Raw genomic sequence first — 20,853 nt, 5'->3', positions numbered from 1 at the left:
AACAGGATACAAGTAACTTACAAAATTGAACATTGTATTTATAAACAAATTTTCCAATCAAGTTTTTTTTTGGGGACAAAAACAGATAAATCCAACATTCTTTTTTTTTGGCAAAAGCAGATAACTCCACATTTCATGTTCAAAGTTTAAAAAAGCCATGCAATGGACATAAGTTTATTTTAAGTGCAATATTTAACATTCTTAAACATAAAACAAGTAGGTAAAGTACTTAAAATTGCAATAAAAACAGCCCATTAATGAGCAATTTTAAACATTCATAAGATCATAACTTGGCTGGAAAAATACTGTATTTCAGTATTTCACCGTTGAGTTTACAGCATTCAATAGTGTCTACTCCATATTCCATGTTACTTATTGTTACAATACTCAGTGTTTCACAGTATTAGTTTAGCTCAGTGTTTCACAGTATTCAGTTCAGCTCAGTATTCAGTGTTACACAGCATTCAGTTTAACTCAGTTCTCCATGTTACTCAGTATTCACTGTGACTCAATATTTCAGTTTTTAGTGCTTCACAGTAGGCTATTCAGTGTTTCACAGTTTAGTATTTAGAGTATTCCATAGTGTCTACTCCATATTACTTATTGTTACTCAGTTTTTCAGTATCTGTATTCAGTGCGAGTCAATCACTCCTCATCACGGCTTTCCTCCAAGTCTTGTCTGCCGACATGGTCGCATCCCACACCAGCCAGTGCATCATCATAGAAGTGGTTTAACGTGGTCTCTCGCCAATTCTCTCTTGGCTGCTTTTTCATCTGAGTTGCGAGCTCCACCGCGTTTTTCAGGCATTGTCACTCCGTTCTGCATCCAGTACTTCGCAATGTTGCACAGGCGATCTTTCTTGATGCCTGGAAAACAACATTTTTTTAATAACAAAGCAATGTAGGCCTACAAAGCCTAACTGCCGTAATTGTGCAAGGGGTAAAACTGAGAAAAGGGCTTGCTAATGATCAGTCTACTTCATCTGGAAGGCTTTAAACTAGTTTAGGGCTAGAGTAGTAGGCCTTAATTACAGTCCTCTGGAACACACATCCATGCAGACACACACACACACACACACACACACACACACACACACACACACACACACACACACACACACACACACACACACACACACACTAATGGATGCAAACACACACACACACACACAACCCCCACAAACATGCTAGCCTAAACATGATCACATGTAAATATTCTAGCTGGAGGTCAAGCTACACTAGTAAAAGTTAGCTAGTTAGCCAAAATCCCAATAATCACAGACATTTAGCAATATTCAACAGCATACTTACCAAAAATACTCATAAATGATGCTTTGCAGACAGGTATTTTTCTAATCCCATTTAGAACGAAGTACTTGACCGTCAGATCTTGTTTTGTGTTTTGCTGGATCGTCCACTTTAGCTCTTCGCCGTTTAACTGGCACAATATCCATGTAAGACAGAAGGATGGCATCCTGTTTTACTTTGTCTGTTGTTGCATAAAGCACATGGTTTATCTTCGATATCTCTTCAGTAGACAGTGCAGGTGCCTGGCAAACGTTTGCCGAGTTGTGTTCACAAGAGATGGACGGAGATTTTCCATCACCGCTTTAACGTGCTGTTTTCACTGCGTTACGTGAATATGTTTCAGCTTTTCTCTTCTTTTTACGGCCTGAAGGGGATAGCATCACGGGTTCTTAGAGTTCATCATAAGTACCCATCTTAAAGATGACTCTTTTTGAGACGAAAAGACAAAACGTCATGCTAACATTTCCCTAAAACTTCGTCCGATCACAGTAGCAGCAATGTTGTGTCACCTGACCTGAATACTGAGGGCTGAATGGATTTATCGGGTTTTGTTCAAGAACAGCGTAGCACCTGTGTCACTATAAAGACAGCTAGAAGCCTCTGGACCAGTTCTTGGCTCAGGGGGAGTGGTATGTAAATTAAGTAGTAGACCAGAGACAGGGGATAAAGTATAAACAAGCCGGCAATTTTAATAAACAACAGCGCTGAATAACACACACACACAAAAGGTATTGACAAGGTAGGCTACACAAAACAATGTGAGTTACTAGTTTCTTATTTAACCCTTTCTATAATTTAGAATAAGTTATTTCAAGTTTTTAGGTTGATTTAATCAACTTTAGTTCTTTTAAGTTTTAGACGTCTATTTATATCACTAATTTGAAGTTTAGATATATTTATTTTATCTTGAGTTCACTCTATTTTCAGGTGCGGATGACCGGTAAGTATAATCTCCTTTTTTCCGGTATGAGGTAAGTGTTACATTCTTTTTTCCCTTCTAGGTAACTACAGGTAAGTATAATTTCACTTTAACCTTTAAATTCACTAATACCTTTTTTAGGTGACTAACCCTTTAACACTCTTTTTTCACAGGAGAACCACCAATCAAGATCAACTTGAACAATCAGAATACACCAAAACAAAAATAAAGAAAGTAACCCTTTAAATCTTTGGATAGTCCCTGTGGTTCAAGTTCAAATGAATAATCAGTTCTGTAATCTCAGTCCAGCTTCCTCACTGAGAATGAGAAATCCAAAGTTCCACAATCCTACCAGAAAGATGGAACAACGGTCTGTTCAAGTAGGTCAAACCATATGGAGGTGGTGTAGATGAGGTGATCCAGATGTCCTTTCAATAGGTAAGAGTTCCTTGGGTGGGGCTCGCCATCTAGTGTCCGTGTGCGTGCACACACAGAAGAAGAATCCGTCGTCGTCGTAGTCCTGAGAAGACTTTCCCGGAGGAGGAAAAAACCTGGCCAAAACCGTTCCGTGGCTGTCCCACGGGCACAACTTCGGTTTTATAAGTATTTATCTTCACTTTTCAGATGTTTCTGAGAGATTTTCATCGAATGTTCAGCAGATATCTTTTCTGTTTGCTCTCGGTCGTAGCTAGTTCGCGCTGGGTTTTACTGAGCAGGGCTCACGCAGCTAGTTCGTTCTGGGGTCTGAGCTGGGCGCACGCTGCACACGGCATCTTAAAGGGGCAGTGAGGGTTGGATTAAAGGGATTGTCAAAACATTTTTAACCTCACATGAAATTAATATAACCCAAATGGTATGGATTCCAGTTGTTTTTAGGTACAATATTTATTACTATCAATTATTTATATATGTATCAATTGTTATTTATTTATTTATTACTCTATGGCTATTTATTATATAATCTCAACCCTGGGTTACATCCTCCCCTTCTTTCCTGATGCACGCCCCTGTGCATGATATCAATGGACTATACTGTCATAATCCTACGTAGTTTTTGGGGATTAGGGTCATCTACTAAAGAATCTGCAATCGCTGAATTTAAACTCTGGAACAGTGACTGAACTATTGTAGCAAGTGGGTTTCCTAGTCGAGGGTAAGTCAGTCGTTTTGGAGGTTCTCTATGTCTACTCGACTTTCTTGTGTGTTCTCTATCCTCACTGTTATTGTTCTCTCTAACATTTCTATCCTCTTCTGTTTCCACAGGCTCTTGGACAGGTGAATGGTTGTCATCTGGATTGATTTCAGGTTCATCCATGTTAGTGTTGTTCTCCTCAGCCAGATCCACTTTAGGTAAGGTATGCTCCTCTGGATTCACTTCAGGTAAGTTGCTTTCAGAAGGACTTATATCAGGTGACGTGCTCTCGTTCAGTATCAGTTGTCCCTGGAACACCGCTAGGAAGAACTTTGACTGCGTCTGGGGGATCTTGCTCAACAGTGGACACTGGAAGAGATCGTGGTTCTGTGGTTCTTGTGTCGGATTCGGTGGTTCCAGGAGCGGAATCGAAACCTGGGGTTTCCACTACTCGGTTTCCACGGTCATACAGGTAAGTGAGATCAAGATCGTCAGCATCTGAGTCATGTCCTTCGGATTCATTTGAGCTCTCATCTCTTGGGCTCTGCCGATTTCTTGGTCGCTTAGGTTTGTCTTTTGTGGTCGTTCCACTTTCCACTGGAGTTATAGGAAGGAACCCACAGGGTAACAGCAGGTCTCGATGGAGGGTTCTTAGTGGACCATCTTTGGTTTCAGGTCTCACTACGTAGACTGGGACATTTCCGGACTGCTTAACTACAATGTATACATCCGATTCCCACTTGTCTGCTAACTTGTGCTTGCCTCTAAGGCGGACATTCCTAACCAGGACCCTATCACCTTCTTGCAGGATGGACTCAACAACATGTTTATCAAACCTTTCTTTGTTACGATCCGCTGTGTTCTTCGCATTTTCCATAGCTACTCTGTAGCTTGCTTCAAGATGGGATTTCAGGTTGCGCACATACTGTGGGTGTGAGCCTGGCCGGTGATTGACTGGTAAGTTGAAGGCTAAGTTCACTGGCAACCTATGTTGTCGCCCAAACAATCAGTTCGTATGGGGTGAAACCAGTGATTTCGTTTCTTGTACAGTTGTAGGCATGCACTAAGGGCTTAACATACGCCCATTTCACGCCGCGGCCATCTTGGATTTCAAAAAAACCAAGTGATGGGAACTTAGCCACGCCCCCTTCCTACTCAATCGGAAATCAATGCAGCCGGGGCCAGCAGCAAACATGGTTTGGACTACCAACCTCGAGCACCTACCGTCATTTACCACAAATGACATCGAAAAATGGGCAGAGAAGGGGCGTCGGATCCCAAGGGATGTACTGCTAAAAGGATATAGCAATTGGATAGAGGGCTACATCTTTGATATTGAAGGTAAGTCAGCTAGCTAGCCTAGCTAGCCTTTGTTATGGTTGTGTTGACAACGTTATCAGGATAGCCGATGTGACACCTTCCGATCCAACACTTTCAGCTGTAGCTTGTTAAGTTACTAAGTTAAAGTACACTGTATTTGTGTATAAACTTGCTAACCTTTTGTGCCGTCATACGATTTTACAGTCAGGCCGAGTGAGACAGGCATTGCTGTCAGGGCGAGGGCATATCGCTCAATGAGGAAGAATGAGCCGCCTTACCATGTGCAGGTAGTTGGTTAGTAGCCAGGCAAAGTTCAGACATACCTTCAGGAGAACACTTCCATGATGTTTGGTAACACTATGATCTAGTGCTTCCTAAATGCACACTATTTTTTTCCCAAGTCCTTGTTAACCCAAACAACATTATGTCAACATTCAACATGCTTTTAGTTTGAGGATAATAATTAAAGCCTATTCATGACTTCATCCATGATTCTTTCTCTGTTACCAGGTCGATTTTCCATCAAAAGGCGCATTCTTCGGGCAGTCGACATGCAGTTGCTAAGCAGGACAGGGCCACTGCAACCATCAGATAGGGTTGTTGTACGTACTTGCACATTACATCAAAAAAGGTTACAAAGCTGTGCCACCCACAGTCAGCAAGACCTCGCTGCCACAGACATGGCATATTCCATCTCGGGCCTTGGGCTTTACACCACAACCTGTGAATACACTCAAAGTATGCAAATTGAAGCCACCCACAGATAAGATGCCCCCAAATAAGTACAAAAGAAGTAGTGATGCCATAAGGCCCAATGTATATTGCCCCGTTCCACTCCCCCTACCAAGCGACCAATTTGCACTTGACCTCCAAAAGAACCTTGCTGCCATTGGAAGTAACAGCCAGATGTTAAAGGTACTGCAGGCATCGAGCAGAAACCCAGCAAAAAAGGTTGAAACTAAATATGGAGACCTGCCCCTTGGCTTAGTATTGACCTACCAAACACTTAACCTGCCCACCACTAGTGATGACCCCCACTCTCCATTTCCACTGCCACCACAACCATCAAACTATGCCACAGCTCTCAACAGGAATGAGAGCATCTATTACGGTGGCATGGCTGTCACCCACCCTGATGCTGAGGCACTGGAGGTCGAGACAAGGGGGCAGAGCACAAGTAAGACCTGGCACCGTGTCCGCGCCCAGCGTCTGACATCAGACTTCAAGAGTATAGTCTCAAGGTAAGACTGGACCAATGGCTATTTATTTCACAACAAATTTCAGTACCCTGTAGTGAATAAAACATCTTTCTAATACTACATATGTTGTGATGTATACATTCTGAAGTTGCTTTACCCCTCTGCCCCCAATATCTCAAGGGTGGCAGACTTCGAGACTCTGGCAGCCAGAATGCAGAGATCGAAGAGGACTGTGCAGACACAGGCCATGATGAGAGGAATTGAGTTGGAGCCCGTTGCAGCTATACAGTATGAGGAAGTAACTGGACACTCGGTCTCCCCTTGCGGTTTCACCATCAACCCCAACGCCCCACATTTGGGTGCCTCCCCTGACCGAAAGGTGGTGGATGACTTCGGTCAGCTTCAGGGACTGCTGGAAATCAAGTGTCCTGATGTGGACAGCTTTGTGGAGTGCAAGTACCTTTCTCTAAGACCAGATGGATCTTTTGCTCTCAAACACTGTCATGGCTACTACAATCAGATGATGGGACAAATGGGAATCACAGGGATGATGTGGTGTGACTTTTTTGTGAAGTGCCGAGATGACTACCACCTGGAGCGAATCTACTTTGATGCAGAGGAATGGGAGAATATGAAAACTAAGCTGGTTCTTTTCTTTTTCGAGTACTTTCTGCCTCTCCTGTGCCAGTGAGGAAAGACACACACACAGGGCTGTATTCAACGAAGCTGTTTAATCACAATAAAATAACAAATAAGATACATTTCATTTTTATACTGTACATTCAATATTTATACATTAGATTGTCCCATCTACAATATTTTCATTCTTTGTCCTTTAACTTTAACAAAACTGTTGGTTCATTTTTAACTAAAATATGTTCGGTCAACTGTCATTCTGTTGTAGCAATAAACTGGAACTTGCTACCAACTCAAATCATCAATTGTTTACTAAACTAAGATAGTGATTGCTCATCTCAAGGTGTGGGCTAAAAAATGGGACTGTACTGAAAGGAAGTTAAATATGTTTCAATCTAGCTAAGGTTTGTGTGCACTATTTTCTTGTCAGCTGAATTTAACAAAGGTTTAAAACAGTGGTCCCTGAAAATGATCTCTTTCCCTTCTTTGATAGGAGTTGCAGGATGGTACACAGCATTACGACACGTTGCTTCCCTGCAGGGTTTTCAACGAAGTAAGAAGGGGGCGTGGCTAAGTTCCCACCACTTGGTTTTTTTTTATCCAAGATGGCCGCGGCGTGAAATGGGCGTATACTCTCGCCAGTGACTCTTCTTCTGGTTCTCCAGGGTGCCTAGCATGTTCAAAAGAGTTCTGTTGAAACGTTCAACGGTATTCCCCCTTGGATGGTACGGGTTGGTCCGAATCTTTTGTATGCCAGCTAACTCACACAGTTCCTTAATTGTGCGAGACTCAAAGTCCGGACCCTGGTCGCTCTGGAGCCTTTCTGGAGTGCCATAGTGGATGATGAAGTGGTCCCATAAGCATTTGGCAACCGTCCGGGCCTTTTGGTTTGAGGTGGGGATCGCCACTGCGTACTTAGTAAAGTGGTGCGTGATGACCAAGATGTCTTTCGTGTTGCTGGAATCTGGCTCCAAGGTGAGGAAGTCCATGCACAACACTTCGAGTGGTCGCGTGGGTGTGATGTTCACGAGCGGTGCGGCTTTCTCAGGCGGAACTTTACGTCGTATGCAGCGGTTGCAGGTCTTGATCTCCGTCTCCACCTCAGTTGACATTTTGGGCCAATAGAACCGTTTTCGTACGAGATCTAGGGTTCGATCCACGGCCATGTGGCCCATGTCATCGTGAAGGCTCTTCAGGACTAAGGGTCTCAGGTCTTCAGGCAGCACGAGCTGGTGGTGAGTCTGTGCGCCCTCTTGTCCCACAGGCACAACTTCGGTTTTATAAGTATTTATCTTCACTTTTCAGATGTTTCTGAGAGATTTTCATCTAATGTTCAGCAGATATCTTTTCTGTTTGCTCTCGGTCGTAGCTAGTTCGCTCTGGGTTTTACTGAGCAGGGCTCACGCAGCTAGTTCGTTCTGGGGACTGAGCTGGGCGCACGCTGCACACGGCATCTTAAAGGGGCAGTGAGGGTTGGATTAAAGGGATTGTCAAAACATTTTTAACCTCACATGAATTTAATATAAACCAAATGGTATGGATTCCAGTTGTTTTTAGGTACAATATTTATTACTATCAATTATTTATGTATGTAACAATTGCTATTTATTTATTTATTTATTTGTTTATTACTCTATGGCTATTTATTATATAATCTCAACCCTGGGTTACAACAGCACTGGTGTTTGTCGTTTTCTGCTGTAAACCGTTTACTCGCAATGCATTGACAATGGTCGATAACGGCTTTTGTGACAAAACGTATTACGATTCAGAATGTGCTATGTGTTAAACGACAGTCAGTTCGTTTTTTTTTTCAAGAATGGCATTTATCTGCTTTTGCAAATAAACTCTCTCTCTCTCTCTCTCTCTCTCTCTCTCTCTCTCTCTCTCTCTCTCTCTCTCTCTCTATATATATATGAAGAGAGAGAGAGAGAGTAACGTGCACGGATAAGTGGACACGTTAGAATGTAGCGAATTCGAGAAGTGCGTCCGCGCACATCCCACTTCTGACACCAATGTAAGGGACTCCGGGGGGGGGGGGCAACCGCTGCAGCCGGGAAGCGAACCCGTATCTCCCGCACTGCGGGCGATATCGCCAACCGCTCGACTAAAGGGTCCGGCCCGTTACCCAAGGGCTAATATATATAGACAGTGGCAAAATCGGGAAGGGGGGCGGATAGCCCGGCCGGACCGTCACAGCCGGGGCGCGAACTCGGATTTCCCGCATCCGGGGCGACAACGTTAACCAGTCGGCTAACGTGTCTACTTATTCGTGTATATTTTACCACCGCCCGCTCCTTCAGGAAGCGCACCCGATGGAGGGAACCGCCACAGCCAAGACACGAACCTGGGGCTCCCACGCCGCGAGCGACTACTTTAACCAGTCGACTAAAGGGTTAGTCGAGCGGTTAGCGATGCGGGAGACACGGGTTCGCGTCCCGACTGCGGCGGTTCCTGCTGTTGCCCCCTGAATTTGCTACAGCCGGCAGTCGACTAAAAGTTCTGACCCAACGGGTCTACTTTGTGTGTGTGTGTGTGTGTGTGTGTGTGTGTGTGTGTGTGTGTGTGTGTGTGTGTGTGTGTGTGTGTGTGTGTGACACACACATTGTTATTGGACACCGCGAATATGATACACCCGTATCGAATCCCGCACCGGGCAAGAAAATAACCGGTTACATTGGTGGCAGCGGTGGGATCCGGAAGTGTGCAGATCCTCAGAAGTCTCTTCGGAGCGCGGGAATAACAAAGCGCGAGGGCGCGCTTCCGGGGAGGGTGACGACTGTAAACTACTAATAAGACACGTTAGCCCCTAACTAACGGGTCTGACCCTTTAGTCGAGCGGTTAGTGATGTCGCCTTGAGGCGCAGTACACGCCCTCTCGAATTCCGCACCGGGCAAGAAAATAACCGGTTACATAAGCATTAAATATTAACGATCTGTAGATAAGAAGAAACCTTTTCTTTTCATTTTAGTGTGCATGTTTCTGGTTCTCCGTTGTCACCCTGATCTCTCTGCTCGCCCTCTGCTGGATGTATATTTGTCTGGTTACTTTCAATGACCAAGAAGATGTTAATTGGTAAGTTTAAACACATACTCTTGCACATGCATGCACGTACACACACACACACACACACACACGCACACACGCACACCTACCTACTCAAAGCAAACAGTACAAAAGCACATTCAGTTCATTTATTTTGGCTATTGCATCCAATGACCTTCTATGTGGGTAACCCCATGCGGCCTTACTTTGTTCTAATTTCAGGAAGAGCTTCAAGTTGCTGAGACTGTGGGTAAACTGGTTCATGGTGGTGGTCATCATCTCTGCAATATTGACAACCTACTGCATTCTGCTGCTGGTGAGAAATAAATACATGTGGAAGTCTGCATTGTTTATGCATTCTAAGAATTTAAGGGATGAGGGGTTATTATATCTCAGCACTTATGACTCAGAAGAAGCTTGGCGTAATGCCATATTGTCATTTGTGTTATTAATTACTAAGAAGTGTCTATATGTAAATATTTCCAACTTAAGTTATATACCTTATTTAGCCTCAAGGAAAGAGTTCAGATTACCTGCAATATTTCCTGGCACAGCAATATTAAAAACAAGTACAAAACGTACTTAACAGCCTTGGCTTATCATTAACTGATTTCTCTGGAGAATTGCTCCTTGTCCAGTCAGAACACATGGTCCCAATTACTTGCTTTTGTAATTCAGTATCATTGATTTCAGCTCTTTGCAATGTTTCAAGTCGCCTTGAGAGAACCATTAAACTTGCACTGGCTGCACAAGGTATAGTAAACATTTTCCTACTCAGCCTTTTGTTGATCTTTAATTCATTCTTCCTCTGGTCACTGATGTTGATCAAGGGTGAGTTTTAGCCTGATTAAGACATGCTCATGTTTGCTTTACCCAGGGCCTCCTGTGTTTAGGCGTCCTATTCATCACTTTTGGTATCACAGGAATAAGCCTAATGTGGTGGAAGGAATGGCTGACCATTTCTCTCTCACTCCAGGTACGGTGTGCTCAAACGACCTCATGTTTGGCACTGATGTGTGTGAGCATGTTTTGAGGGTAAATACAGTGTATGCTTTTAGCTCACATGGTTGGTTGCAATTGTGGTGTAGTCTGTGCTCATCAGTATGTTTGATGTCTGTTGTGGTCTTCTATTTGCAGGCTACAGCTCCTTTCTTGCAGATGGGTGGAGTCGGAGCCTTGACCCTGCTCAGCCCACTTGTGATCCAGAGCTACCACAGGGCCAGAAGAGCAGGCTAGTGTCAAGCCTAATTTAGAAACACAAAATAGGTGTCCAGGTGGCGTGGCGGCCTATTCTATTACACAACCACACGGGGATCGCCGGTTCGAATCCCTGTGTTGGTGTCTAATCCCCTCCAGCTTTGTCAGACGTCCCTACAGAAACAATTGGCTGTGTCTGCAGGTGGGAAGCCAGATGTGGGTATGCGTCCTGGCCGCTGCACTAGCGCCTCCTCTGGTCGGTCGGGGGCACTTGTCTGGGGGGGGGGACTGGGGGGAATAGCGTGATCCTCCATGCGCTACGGCCCCCTGGCGAAACTCCTCACTATCAGGTGAAAAGAAGCAGCTGGCGACTCCACATGTATTGGAGGAGGCACGTGGTAGTCTGCAGCCCTCCCCGGATCGACAGAGAGGGTGAAGCAGTGACGGGCATGACTCGAAAGAGTGGGGTAATTTGCCAAGTACAATTGGGGAGAAAAAGAAGGGAAAAAGTAACAAAAAAAAAGAAAGAAAAAAGAAACACAAAATGGCCACACTCACTCAAGACTGCAAAATTACTACAAGGCATACTCAGACAAAAAAAATCTGACTGATATATCAGTGATCGATGAATGTAATTAAATGCCCTCACTGATACCTTTGCATTTTTGACTGGCCAACATATGTAGAGATGTAATTAAAGCAAAACTAAAGATAGTGTATCTGATGTTGCTTGTGAAATATTTATTCATATCATGCCCAGAATGTGCAGAAAAATCATTTCATTGTATTCAGCCTCAACAAAATCACTGTCAATTTATGATAAAGAAAAAAAAAGTCATCTCATTGTTTGGAGTGTTGTGTAATCCCTGCAGGCTCTAAAACACTGATCATTGTGGTATTTGCCATGGTGTCAGCAGCCATCTTCCTCTGTCCTCTCCTCATCCACTCCCCTTGTCTGATAGAAGGAAGTGAGCTCCCCACCAAACCTGATCTTATTGGCCACCGGGGCGTGCCAATGGTGAGTATGCTCTGTAGCTACACAGGTCCAATTTTCTTTAATAAAAGGCCACGATTCATACTGATGTCCAGTGTTTATTACTCTCCCATTCGTCTCCTCAGACACCGTGAAAACGAAAGTCAAGAACAACAACACGACAATTACTATCATGGCTGCACATGGCAAGGTTCCATCATTGTACAACGTAACATAACAACGATATAAAAAATCAATTACACACAAGATCAACAAACATAAAGATATGTCAGGATACATAAAATAATACAGAATGTGAAATAGTTACCGTGTGCGCCTCTCAGACCATGTGTAGAATGAATATTTGGAACTTTGCATGGCGTCTAAGCGCAGCGGTAGGTTTCTCTTTCCCATAATGCAGTAGTTGTAGGTGCAACTACATACAGCAATCATGTGATCATAACAAATTTTCAAAGTAAAAGTCACTTCTTTTAACGATAAGATTTTTAACCTGTATTTATATTCTTAATCACATATTTATCACATGAAATTATTTATGAAATCATAATGAAACTATAACAAACCAAGTCTCCACTTTTGAGACAGCTACATGCTCCCTACCAGACAGACTGGGAGATGTACTTTATCTCCAAACTGGGAGACGTCCTAAGTGTGGGCTATGATTTATTTAAATTGTAGTATCATTTGGTTTCATTAGCAGGCCTCTAAAACAATAAAAAAGAATTAATATCTATCTATCTATCTGTCTATCTGTCTGTCTGTCTGTCTGTCTGTCTATCTATCTATCTATCTATCTATCTATCTATCTATCTATCTATCTGTCTGTCTGTCTGTCTGTCTGTCTGTCTGTCTGTCTGTCTGTCTGTCTGTCTGTCTGTCTGTCTGTCTGTCTGTCTGTCTGTCTGTCTGTCTGTCTGTCTGTCTGTCTGTCTGTCTGTCTGTCTGTCTGTCTGTCTGTCTGTCTGTCTGTATGTATGTATGCTTCTCACTGATGTAATTATATCCCAATATTAAACAATCACTTTATTTTTCATAATCGCATTTTAACAAATGATAACCTGGCTAGCAGCACAGTGGTGCAGTGGTTAGCATGGTCGCCTCACAGCAAGAAGGTCCTGGGTTCAAACCCCAGGGTTGTCCAACATTGGGGGATCATCCCAGGTCGTCCTCTGTGTGGAGTTTGCATGTTCTCCCCGTCTGTGTGGGTTTCCTCTGGATGCTCCGGTTTCCTCCCACAGTCCAAAGACATGTAGGTCAGGTGAATCGGCCATACTAAATTGTCCCTAGTTGTGAATGTGTGTGTGTGTGTGTGTGTGTGTGTGTGTGTGTGTGTGTGTGTGTGTGTGTGTGTGTGTGTGTGTGTGTGTGTGTCGGCCCTGTGATGGACTGGTGGCCTGTCCAGGGTGTCTCCCCGCCTGCCACCCAATGACTGCTGAGGTAGGCTCCAGCATCCCGTGACACTAATTGGGATAAGCGGCTTGGATAATGGAATGAAAGGGATATCCTGGCTCATAAGTAACTTATCATATGAGAAGGAGCTCTGCCATGGTGCTACATTATCTCTTGGGTTGTTGGTTATCTCCTGGCTGGTCAAGAAGGTAAATGTAGCCTTGTATATGGGGTTGTGTGTTTTTACATGGCGTTAGCATCGTTTGTGAGCTGGACCACATGAGGTGTGTCTCAGCCGTGTGTCTGCTCTGTGTTTGTTAAGTTGGCCCCAGAGAACACCATGATGTCATTCAGGAGGAGTGTGGCAGCGTGCAACGTGACGGCCTTCGAGACAGATGTGCAGCTCAGGTAAACCAGATGGGTTCACAATTAAAGATCTGATTTGGCATTTGAAATTAATCAGCCAAATGTTTTTTTTAATCAAGTTAAGTTTGTTTTGGCTTTAATTGAAGCTGGCACTTTTTCTAACCTAGTAAAGACCGGGTTCCTTTCCTGATGCATGACACAGACTCTGAATTCCTGATGAGAACAACAGATATCACTGAAAAATTCCCTGGGCAAAAGTTCCCCTGCAGCACCAGCATAACCTGGGCAGAATTACAGATCCTGAACGCAGGTGACTGGTTCATAAAGGTAAGGCCTGCAAAATGGATGAACACTTCAACTAGGCCAATCTGCTGTCCTGTTTGCTCATCAGAGGTTGCTGTTTTGCGATGATACAGCATGCAAATGTTTTAGGTTCTCATGTTTCATGGTACCTTGTGGTTTCAGTGTTTGCATTGCAAAGGGCAAAATGTCATCCCTGATGTGACTGTTGCCTCTAAATTTCCAGACAGATCCTTTCCGCTCAGTGTCCCTGCTCTCGGCGGAGGAGAGAGCGACTGCCAGGATTCAGAATATTTCCCCTCTTCTTGAGCTTCTTGAACTGGCCAAGCAGTACAACATTTCAGTCATTTTCGACCTGAAAATGGCCACCAAAGGGGACAATGATACTGAAGACGTAGTCAAAACCATACTGAAATCCGGCATTGCCCCAGGTCTGGTGAGTGTAACATCAATACCTTCTCCGGAATTGAATTTAGATACTTAACAGTAAAGCTCACTTTCAGAATCAGAATCAGAATCAGAAAGCTTTATTTATGGGGGAAATTTAGTTCTATTACAGACACTCACGCTCTAATAGCTAAAAACTAACAAGATACAAGATAAGAAAATAGAAACAGAAGCAAACAGAAATAAAAGATAAATAAGAAATAGAAATAAGAACAAAATATATCAACAAGCATGGTGCACATAACACCCTATCTATACTGCACTACTGCAGCACACAACAAACAGCACAAACAAAACTCGACAGGGCCAATCCAATGACCATTAACTCAGAGTGTCTGACAGTCTGAGTCTGAGGGAGGAGCTGTAAAGTTTGATGGCCACAGGCAGGAATGACCCCCTGTGGCGCTCTGTGGTGCTTTTCGGCAGAATGAGTCTAGTACTCCTGTGCCCAACCAGCATGTCATGGAGTGGGTGGGAGACATTATCCATGATGGCACGTAATTTCAACAGCGTCCTCCTCTCAGAAACCGCCGCCAGATAATCCAGTTCCACCCCCACAACATCACCGGCCTTGCGGATCAGTTTATTGAGCCTGTTTGCATCCACTACCCTCAACCTGCTGCCCCAACACACAACAGCAAGCAGGAGAGCACTGGCCACCACAGACTCATACCACATCCTGAGCATTGTCTGGCAGATGTTGAAGGACCTCAGCCTCCTTCTTGTAGAGGGCATCAGTGTTCTTAGCCCAGTCCAGTTTATTGTCTATATACACCACCAGGTACTTATAGTATTCCACAGTGTCCACACCGACCCCCTGGATGGAGACAGGGGTCACTGGTGTCATGTCCCTCCTCAGGTCAACAATCAGCTCCTTTGTCTTAGTCACGTTGAGCTGCAGATTGTTCTGCTCACACCACGTGGCAAAGTTTCCCACCACAGCCCTGTACTCAGCCTCCTCACCATTACTGATGGATCCGACTATAGCAGAGTCATCAGAGAACTTCTGAAGATGGCAGGACTCTGTGTGGTAGTTGAAGTCCGTGGTGTAGAGGGTGAAAAGGAAGGGAGACAGGACTGTCCTCTACGGAGTCCCAGTGTTGCTGACCACTCTGTCTGACACACAGTGTTGCAAGCGCACATACTGTGGTCTACCAGTAGGGTATTCAACAATCCAGGACACAAGGGGGGCATCTACCTGCATTGCTGTCAGCTTCTCACCCAGTAGAGCTGGCTGGACAGTGTTGAAGGCATGGGAAAAGTCAAAGAACATGACTCTCACAGAGCTTGCTGGCTTGTCCAGGTGGACATAGGCATGATTAAACAGGAAAATGATGGCATTCTCAACTCCCAGTTGGGGTTGGTAGGCGAACTGGAGGGGGTCTAAGTGTGGCTTGACTGTGAGCCGAAGCTGCTCCAGGATAAGTCTTTCCAGAGTCTTCATGATGTGTGAAGTCAATGCTACCGGTCTGTAGTCCTTGGAGTCCCTTGGATGAGACGTTTTAGGCACAGGAACGAGGCAGGATGTTTCCACAGCACAGTCTAAGGCTCATGTTGAAGACATGGTAAAGCACTCCACATAACTGAGGGGCCCAGGCTTATAACACCCTGGGGCTAACACCATCCGGGCCTGCCACCTTGCTTGCGTGAAGTCTCAACAACTTTCTTCTGACATGGTCTACCGTGAAGCACACTGTAGGTGTTACAGGTAGGGGGGGGGGAGGGGGTCGTCAGGATGGAGAGGGCCATTAGTCCAGGAACCCGGGGGGGGGGGTAGGCCCTCACTGGAGGCTGGGGTGATGTAAGGAGGAGGAGGGGGAGGGAGGGGCAGTGAAGTTGACAGTTGGTGAGGGCAGGCAACAGATGAGACCAGGAGGGATGGGGAGGGGTCATTGTGTCAAATCTGTTAAAAAACACATTAAGTTCATTGGCCCTGTCCAAGCTGCCCTCCACTGCTCTGCTGCCAGTTGACCTGAAACCAGTGATGGTCTTCATACCAGTCCAGACCCCTCTCATGTTGTTCTGCTGGAATTTTTGCTCCAACTTCCTCCTGTAGTTATCTTTAGCCTCCCTGATTCTCACTTTAAGGTCCCGTTGTATTTTTCTCAACTCCTCCTTATTGCCAGCTCTAAAGGCCCTCTTCTTTTCGTTCAGGATGGCTTTGATATCCTTCGTTACCCATGGCTTATGATTTTGATAACAATGGACAGTCTTTTCAGGGACAATGAAGTTCACACAGAAGTTGATATAGTCGGTGACACACCCTGTGATCCCATCCAGGTCATCCCTCAAAACAGCAAACAGCAAAGTAGGGATCGCCACAAAGTAGGGATCACCGGTTTGAATCCCTGTGTTACCTCCGGCTTTGTCGGGCATCCCTACAGGCACAATTGGCCGTGTCTGCGGGTGGGAAGCCGGATGTGGGTAGGTGTCCTGGTCGCTGCACTAGCGCTTCCTCTGGTCGGTCGGGTCAACTGTTTGGGGGGGGGGGGACTGGGGGGAATAGCGTGATCCTCCCACGCGCTACATCCCCCTGGCAAAACTCCTCACTATCAGGTGAAAAGAAGCAGCTGGCGACTCCACATGTAGAAGAGGAGGCATGTGGTAGTCTGCAGCCCTTCCCGAATCAGCAGAGGGGGTGGAGCAGTGACCGGCATGGTTCGGAAGAGTGGGGCAATTGGCCAGATACAACTAGGAAGAAGAAGTGGGGGGGGGGGGAGCTCACTTTGTGAAGGTGCCATGTTTTCCTTTTTTTTTTTCCTACTAGGTCCTCTGGCTTCCTCCAGAAGAAAGGGAGTACGTAATGCAGGTGGCACCAGGCTTCGTACAGGTCTACGACAACATAACTGACATGGATGAGGAAGGCGGACACCACCTCAATGTGAAATACAACGCTTTGAGCGCTGCAGAAATCAGGTACACAAAAAAAGAGAAAAGCTTTAAGAAAATAATGCTCATATGAATCATAGCTGGTTTTGCCTGGGGGTGCGCGCGGTGGGGTGTTGATTAAAAGGTGTGTCTGTAACATGCTGAGATTCAGTGCTGGTGCTAAATATGGAGGCACATGAAAAGGTTCAGGGGGACTGAGATCCAAGTAGTGTTGTACAGTGTTTGAATAAACTCGGTGGCGAAAACATTTGTGGAATCGGGGCATGAAATATATTTCTGGTGAAGTCAGAAATGCTGACTGAACAGACTTGTTTGAGTGTTAAACAAATCAACAGAAGACATGATTGATTGCGGTTGGCTTAGCTTTGTGAAGAACGCCAAGTTTCCTGTATTAGCTAGCTCCGACTTCTCTATGATAAGATTAACGCCACACCTTTGCATATTCTTAGATAAAATATGAAATGATATGCTTGAGGTTACACCTAAACAATGTGCAGTGTAAATTATGTGTGCAGAGGGAGGGGTGGTTGTGATCTGTACCATGACAGGGTGTGTGTGTGTGTGTGTGTGTGTGTGTGTGTGTGTGTGTGTGTGTGTGTTGTTTTTTTTTCTAATTTGTGTGAGTGTGTGCTCTGGATTGTGCGTCTTTGCATGCACATGCATGATGAATATGTTCATTTGTACCTCGCAGGGAACTTAGGGGCAGGAATGTATCAGTGAACCTGTGGGTGGTGAATGAGCGCTGGTTGTTCTCTCTGCTGTGGTGCTCAGGGGCAAGCTCTGTAACCACCAACTCCTGCCACTTGCTGCAAGACATGACCCAGCCAGACTGGACGATGGTGAGCAGCTCATTACAGCCACACATAGTGTTACAAAGGTGGATCCTTTCTCACTGGAATTGTCAGACTTAACTGTGGTGTTAAATGTCACATGTGAGCATACCTCTCTATGTCTTCCAATGCTGATGCTCAATGCACAATTTTTGCGCATCAAAAAAAATACTTGTATTACAGCAGACGAGTTTGTTTTCCGGACACATGACACATTTGATTTGTGTGCGGGTCTGTTGCAGGCACCTTATAAATATAGAATGATATGGATTACAGTGGATTTGGTGTCATTGGTTGTAATTTTTGGACTCTTCATCTTTCAGAGGTGAGCAAAGGCTTTACATTAAGTTTCTTATATATGGCGGTAATGACTTAATGATATTGTCTGATATGTGAATGTAGAATGACTTTTCTACCTTGCTGTTATTCTAAGGAAAAGGTGCTGTTTCAGTGATGCTCCAGGTAGGTGTAGTTAAAAAAATCATAAGCAATAATAATCATATTCTAAATGTAACACTGGCTATTTCAACATAGAGGATGATTACATGCATGCATAATTTAAGATTAAGTTTATATCTTTGTCAAGGTTGATATCCATAACCCTGCGTATGCAGACAAAAAATAACAGATGAAAGGATGAGGTGCATATATGTGTCATTATCCCTTCTGTTAGCCACAGGTTTTCCCACCAGCATAAGATACATGCGGTTACTCACATGGTACCATATGTGGTACATCATAATGCTTTGATAAAGATTCATCCAAGTTCTTAAAAACAGGAGATTTAATTATCTGAAATCATAACATTGGTGTGCATGTAAACAGTGCCTGTTGTTTCAGGCAGCTGAATAGATTTTGTATTAGCTTGAATTTTTTTTCCAACAACCACACATGTCATCTTATCTGATTGTAATGCAACATTAAATTGGACATAACCAACTGACACCAACTCTTAACCACTGTGAGGAAAATTGCATGGACGATAACAATGATTTGAATCCATTAATACTGACTTCCTGGTATGTTCAAAGTGAGAGCTGTGTCTGCATTCTCGGCACAAAGTCAAACACGTTTTCGGTGGGTGTCGGACTCCAACAAGGTTGTCCCTTGTCTCCAATTCTGTTTGTGATTTTCATGGACAGGCTCTCAAGGCGCAGCCAAGGTGAGGAGTGTGTCTGTTTTGGAAACCTCAGAATTGCATCTCTGCTCTTCACAGATGATGTGGTTTTGTTGGCTTCATCAGAACGCGACCTCCGGCGAGCAGCTGAGTGTGAAATGGCCGGGATGAGAGTTAGCACCTCCAAGTCTGAGGCCATGGTTGTCTACCGAAACATGGTAGATTGCTCCCTCCGAGCTGGGGATGAGTTGTTGCCTCAAGTGAAGGAGTTCAAGTATCTCGGGATCTTGTTCACGAGTGAGGGTAGGATGGAGCGGGAGATTGACAGGCGGATTGGTGCAGCATCAGCAGTAATGCGGACGTTGTACTGGACCGTTGTGACAAAGAAGGAGCTGAGCCGGAAGGCAAAGCTCTCAATTTACCAGTCAATCTTCATTCCAACCCTCACCTATGGTCATGAGCTTTGGGTAGTGACCGAAAGGGTAAGATCATGGATACAAGCGGCTGAAATGAATTTCCGCCATAGGGTGTGTGGGCTCAGCCTTAGAGATAGGGTGAGGAGTTCAGACATCTGGAGGGAGCTCGGAGTAGAGCCGCTGCTCCTTCGCTTCGAAAGGAGCCAGCTGAGGTGGTTCTGGCATCTGATTAGGATGCCTCCTGGGCGCCTTCCTTTGGAGGTTTTCCGGGCCTCGGCCAACTGAGAGGAGACCCTGGGGGTAGACACAGAACTCGCTGGAGGGACTATATGTCCAGTCTGGCCTGGGAACGCCTTGGGATCCCCCAGGAGGAATTGGAGGGCATTGCTGGGGAGAGGGATGTCTGGAGTGCCCTACTTAGCTTGCTGCCACCGCAACCCGACCCCAGAGAAGCAGCTGAAGATGAATGAATAATACTGAATCCAAATCAACTGCGGTTTGGATTAATGATCGTGTTCATAGATCCTCTCTTGACCAGCACCAGCGGATCCTTAAATATCTAAAGCTTCATCCCAAAGTGACACATGCACCATTTGAGAAGCGTGAAACTTGCTTCTCAAATTTTAATGTTTTAATCATTTAAAACTATTAAATTATTTTTAGCAGAAAAAATAAAAAAACATTGTATGATATTATCAGAGTTATTGGCTATCCCAAACCCTACGTTTGTAAAATTGTCTTACCTGCAGTAACACCGATAACATGTTTTACTAAAGTGGAGTGTGCATAACAAATTTAGAGTGGCCCCTTCAGTTGTATAACTTGTATTCATTACATTTGTTGAACTCTCAACAGGGAAAGGGATGCAAAGGAACAAATTCTCAGCAAGGAACTGGAGAGATTCATCCCCATTCCTGCCCGCTGAGTAGTTCACCCCACATCCAGCAGCCGGTGGTTCTGCCTAGACACGGACAGACACCCCCTCTTTATTGCCAGCATGGTTTAGCCTTGGACCAGCAAGAGAGGAGGTTGATTTCAATGGCTATATTCCTCTTTAATTTGAATCCATGTAAATTACAATGTCCCTCTTACAGAGTATGCACAAGATGCACATCGAATGCACTGACATGAAGCCAGGGAATGGCAACTTTGCCATTTGTTTTAACCCAAGAATACTTAGAGGGTTTTTTTTATTTCTTTTGAATTTTAAGGATCTTTTATGGGTTATAATGTTGTATATTTCTGTTATCGAAAAATGTGAGGTGTGCCAGCATTATAGAAGGGCACCACATGGTGGCTGCTACTACCAGGGTTTTCTCTGTGCACTTTATACTGGTTTTGATTTGTA

General features: G+C 44.6%; 2 protein-coding genes across 2 annotated transcripts; both read left to right on the top strand.

The window, feature by feature from the left end:
- The first annotated feature begins 5,791 nt into the window (after positions 1–5,791).
- On the top strand, positions 5,792–6,828 carry LOC130127063 (uncharacterized). Its single transcript, XM_056296612.1, has 2 exons — positions 5,792–5,920; positions 6,059–6,828. The coding sequence occupies exons 1-2, from the start codon at positions 5,796–5,798 to the stop codon at positions 6,567–6,569; spliced, it is 636 nt and encodes a 211-aa protein (XP_056152587.1). The 5' UTR covers positions 5,792–5,795; the 3' UTR covers positions 6,570–6,828.
- Positions 6,829–7,456: 628 nt separating this feature from the next.
- gdpd2 (glycerophosphodiester phosphodiesterase domain containing 2) lies at positions 7,457–20,827 on the top strand. The gene is made up of 15 exons (XM_056277297.1): positions 7,457–7,594; positions 9,487–9,590; positions 9,783–9,876; positions 10,254–10,313; positions 10,438–10,536; positions 10,698–10,791; positions 11,630–11,775; positions 13,463–13,548; positions 13,674–13,833; positions 14,033–14,242; positions 17,021–17,169; positions 17,834–17,981; positions 18,215–18,297; positions 18,406–18,434; positions 20,361–20,827. The coding sequence occupies exons 1-15, from the start codon at positions 7,457–7,459 to the stop codon at positions 20,432–20,434; spliced, it is 1,674 nt and encodes a 557-aa protein (XP_056133272.1). The 3' UTR covers positions 20,435–20,827.
- The last annotated feature ends 26 nt before the right edge of the window (positions 20,828–20,853 follow it).

Source organism: Lampris incognitus, chromosome 1, assembly GCF_029633865.1.
Source record: "Lampris incognitus isolate fLamInc1 chromosome 1, fLamInc1.hap2, whole genome shotgun sequence".
Lineage (NCBI taxonomy): Eukaryota > Metazoa > Chordata > Actinopteri > Lampriformes > Lampridae > Lampris > Lampris incognitus.
This window is presented reverse-complemented; position numbering and strand designations above follow the sequence as displayed.

What these genes read in the sequence shown, in the direction of transcription:
- LOC130127063 (XM_056296612.1), top strand. Translation starts at nt 5,796, where the DNA reads ATGGCTGTCACCCACCCTGATGCTGAGGCACTGGAGGTCGAGACAAGG. An exon ending in TTCAAGAGTATAGTCTCAAG is followed by an intron (nt 5,921 to 6,058) that starts GTAAGACTGGAC and finishes CAATATCTCAAG; the next exon opens with GGTGGCAGACTTCGAGACTC.
- gdpd2 (XM_056277297.1), top strand. Translation starts at nt 7,457, where the DNA reads ATGTCTTTCGTGTTGCTGGAATCTGGCTCCAAGGTGAGGAAGTCCATG. An exon ending in GACCAAGAAGATGTTAATTG is followed by an intron (nt 9,591 to 9,782) that starts GTAAGTTTAAAC and finishes TTCTAATTTCAG; the next exon opens with GAAGAGCTTCAAGTTGCTGA. An exon ending in CCATTTCTCTCTCACTCCAG is followed by an intron (nt 10,537 to 10,697) that starts GTACGGTGTGCT and finishes TTCTATTTGCAG; the next exon opens with GCTACAGCTCCTTTCTTGCA.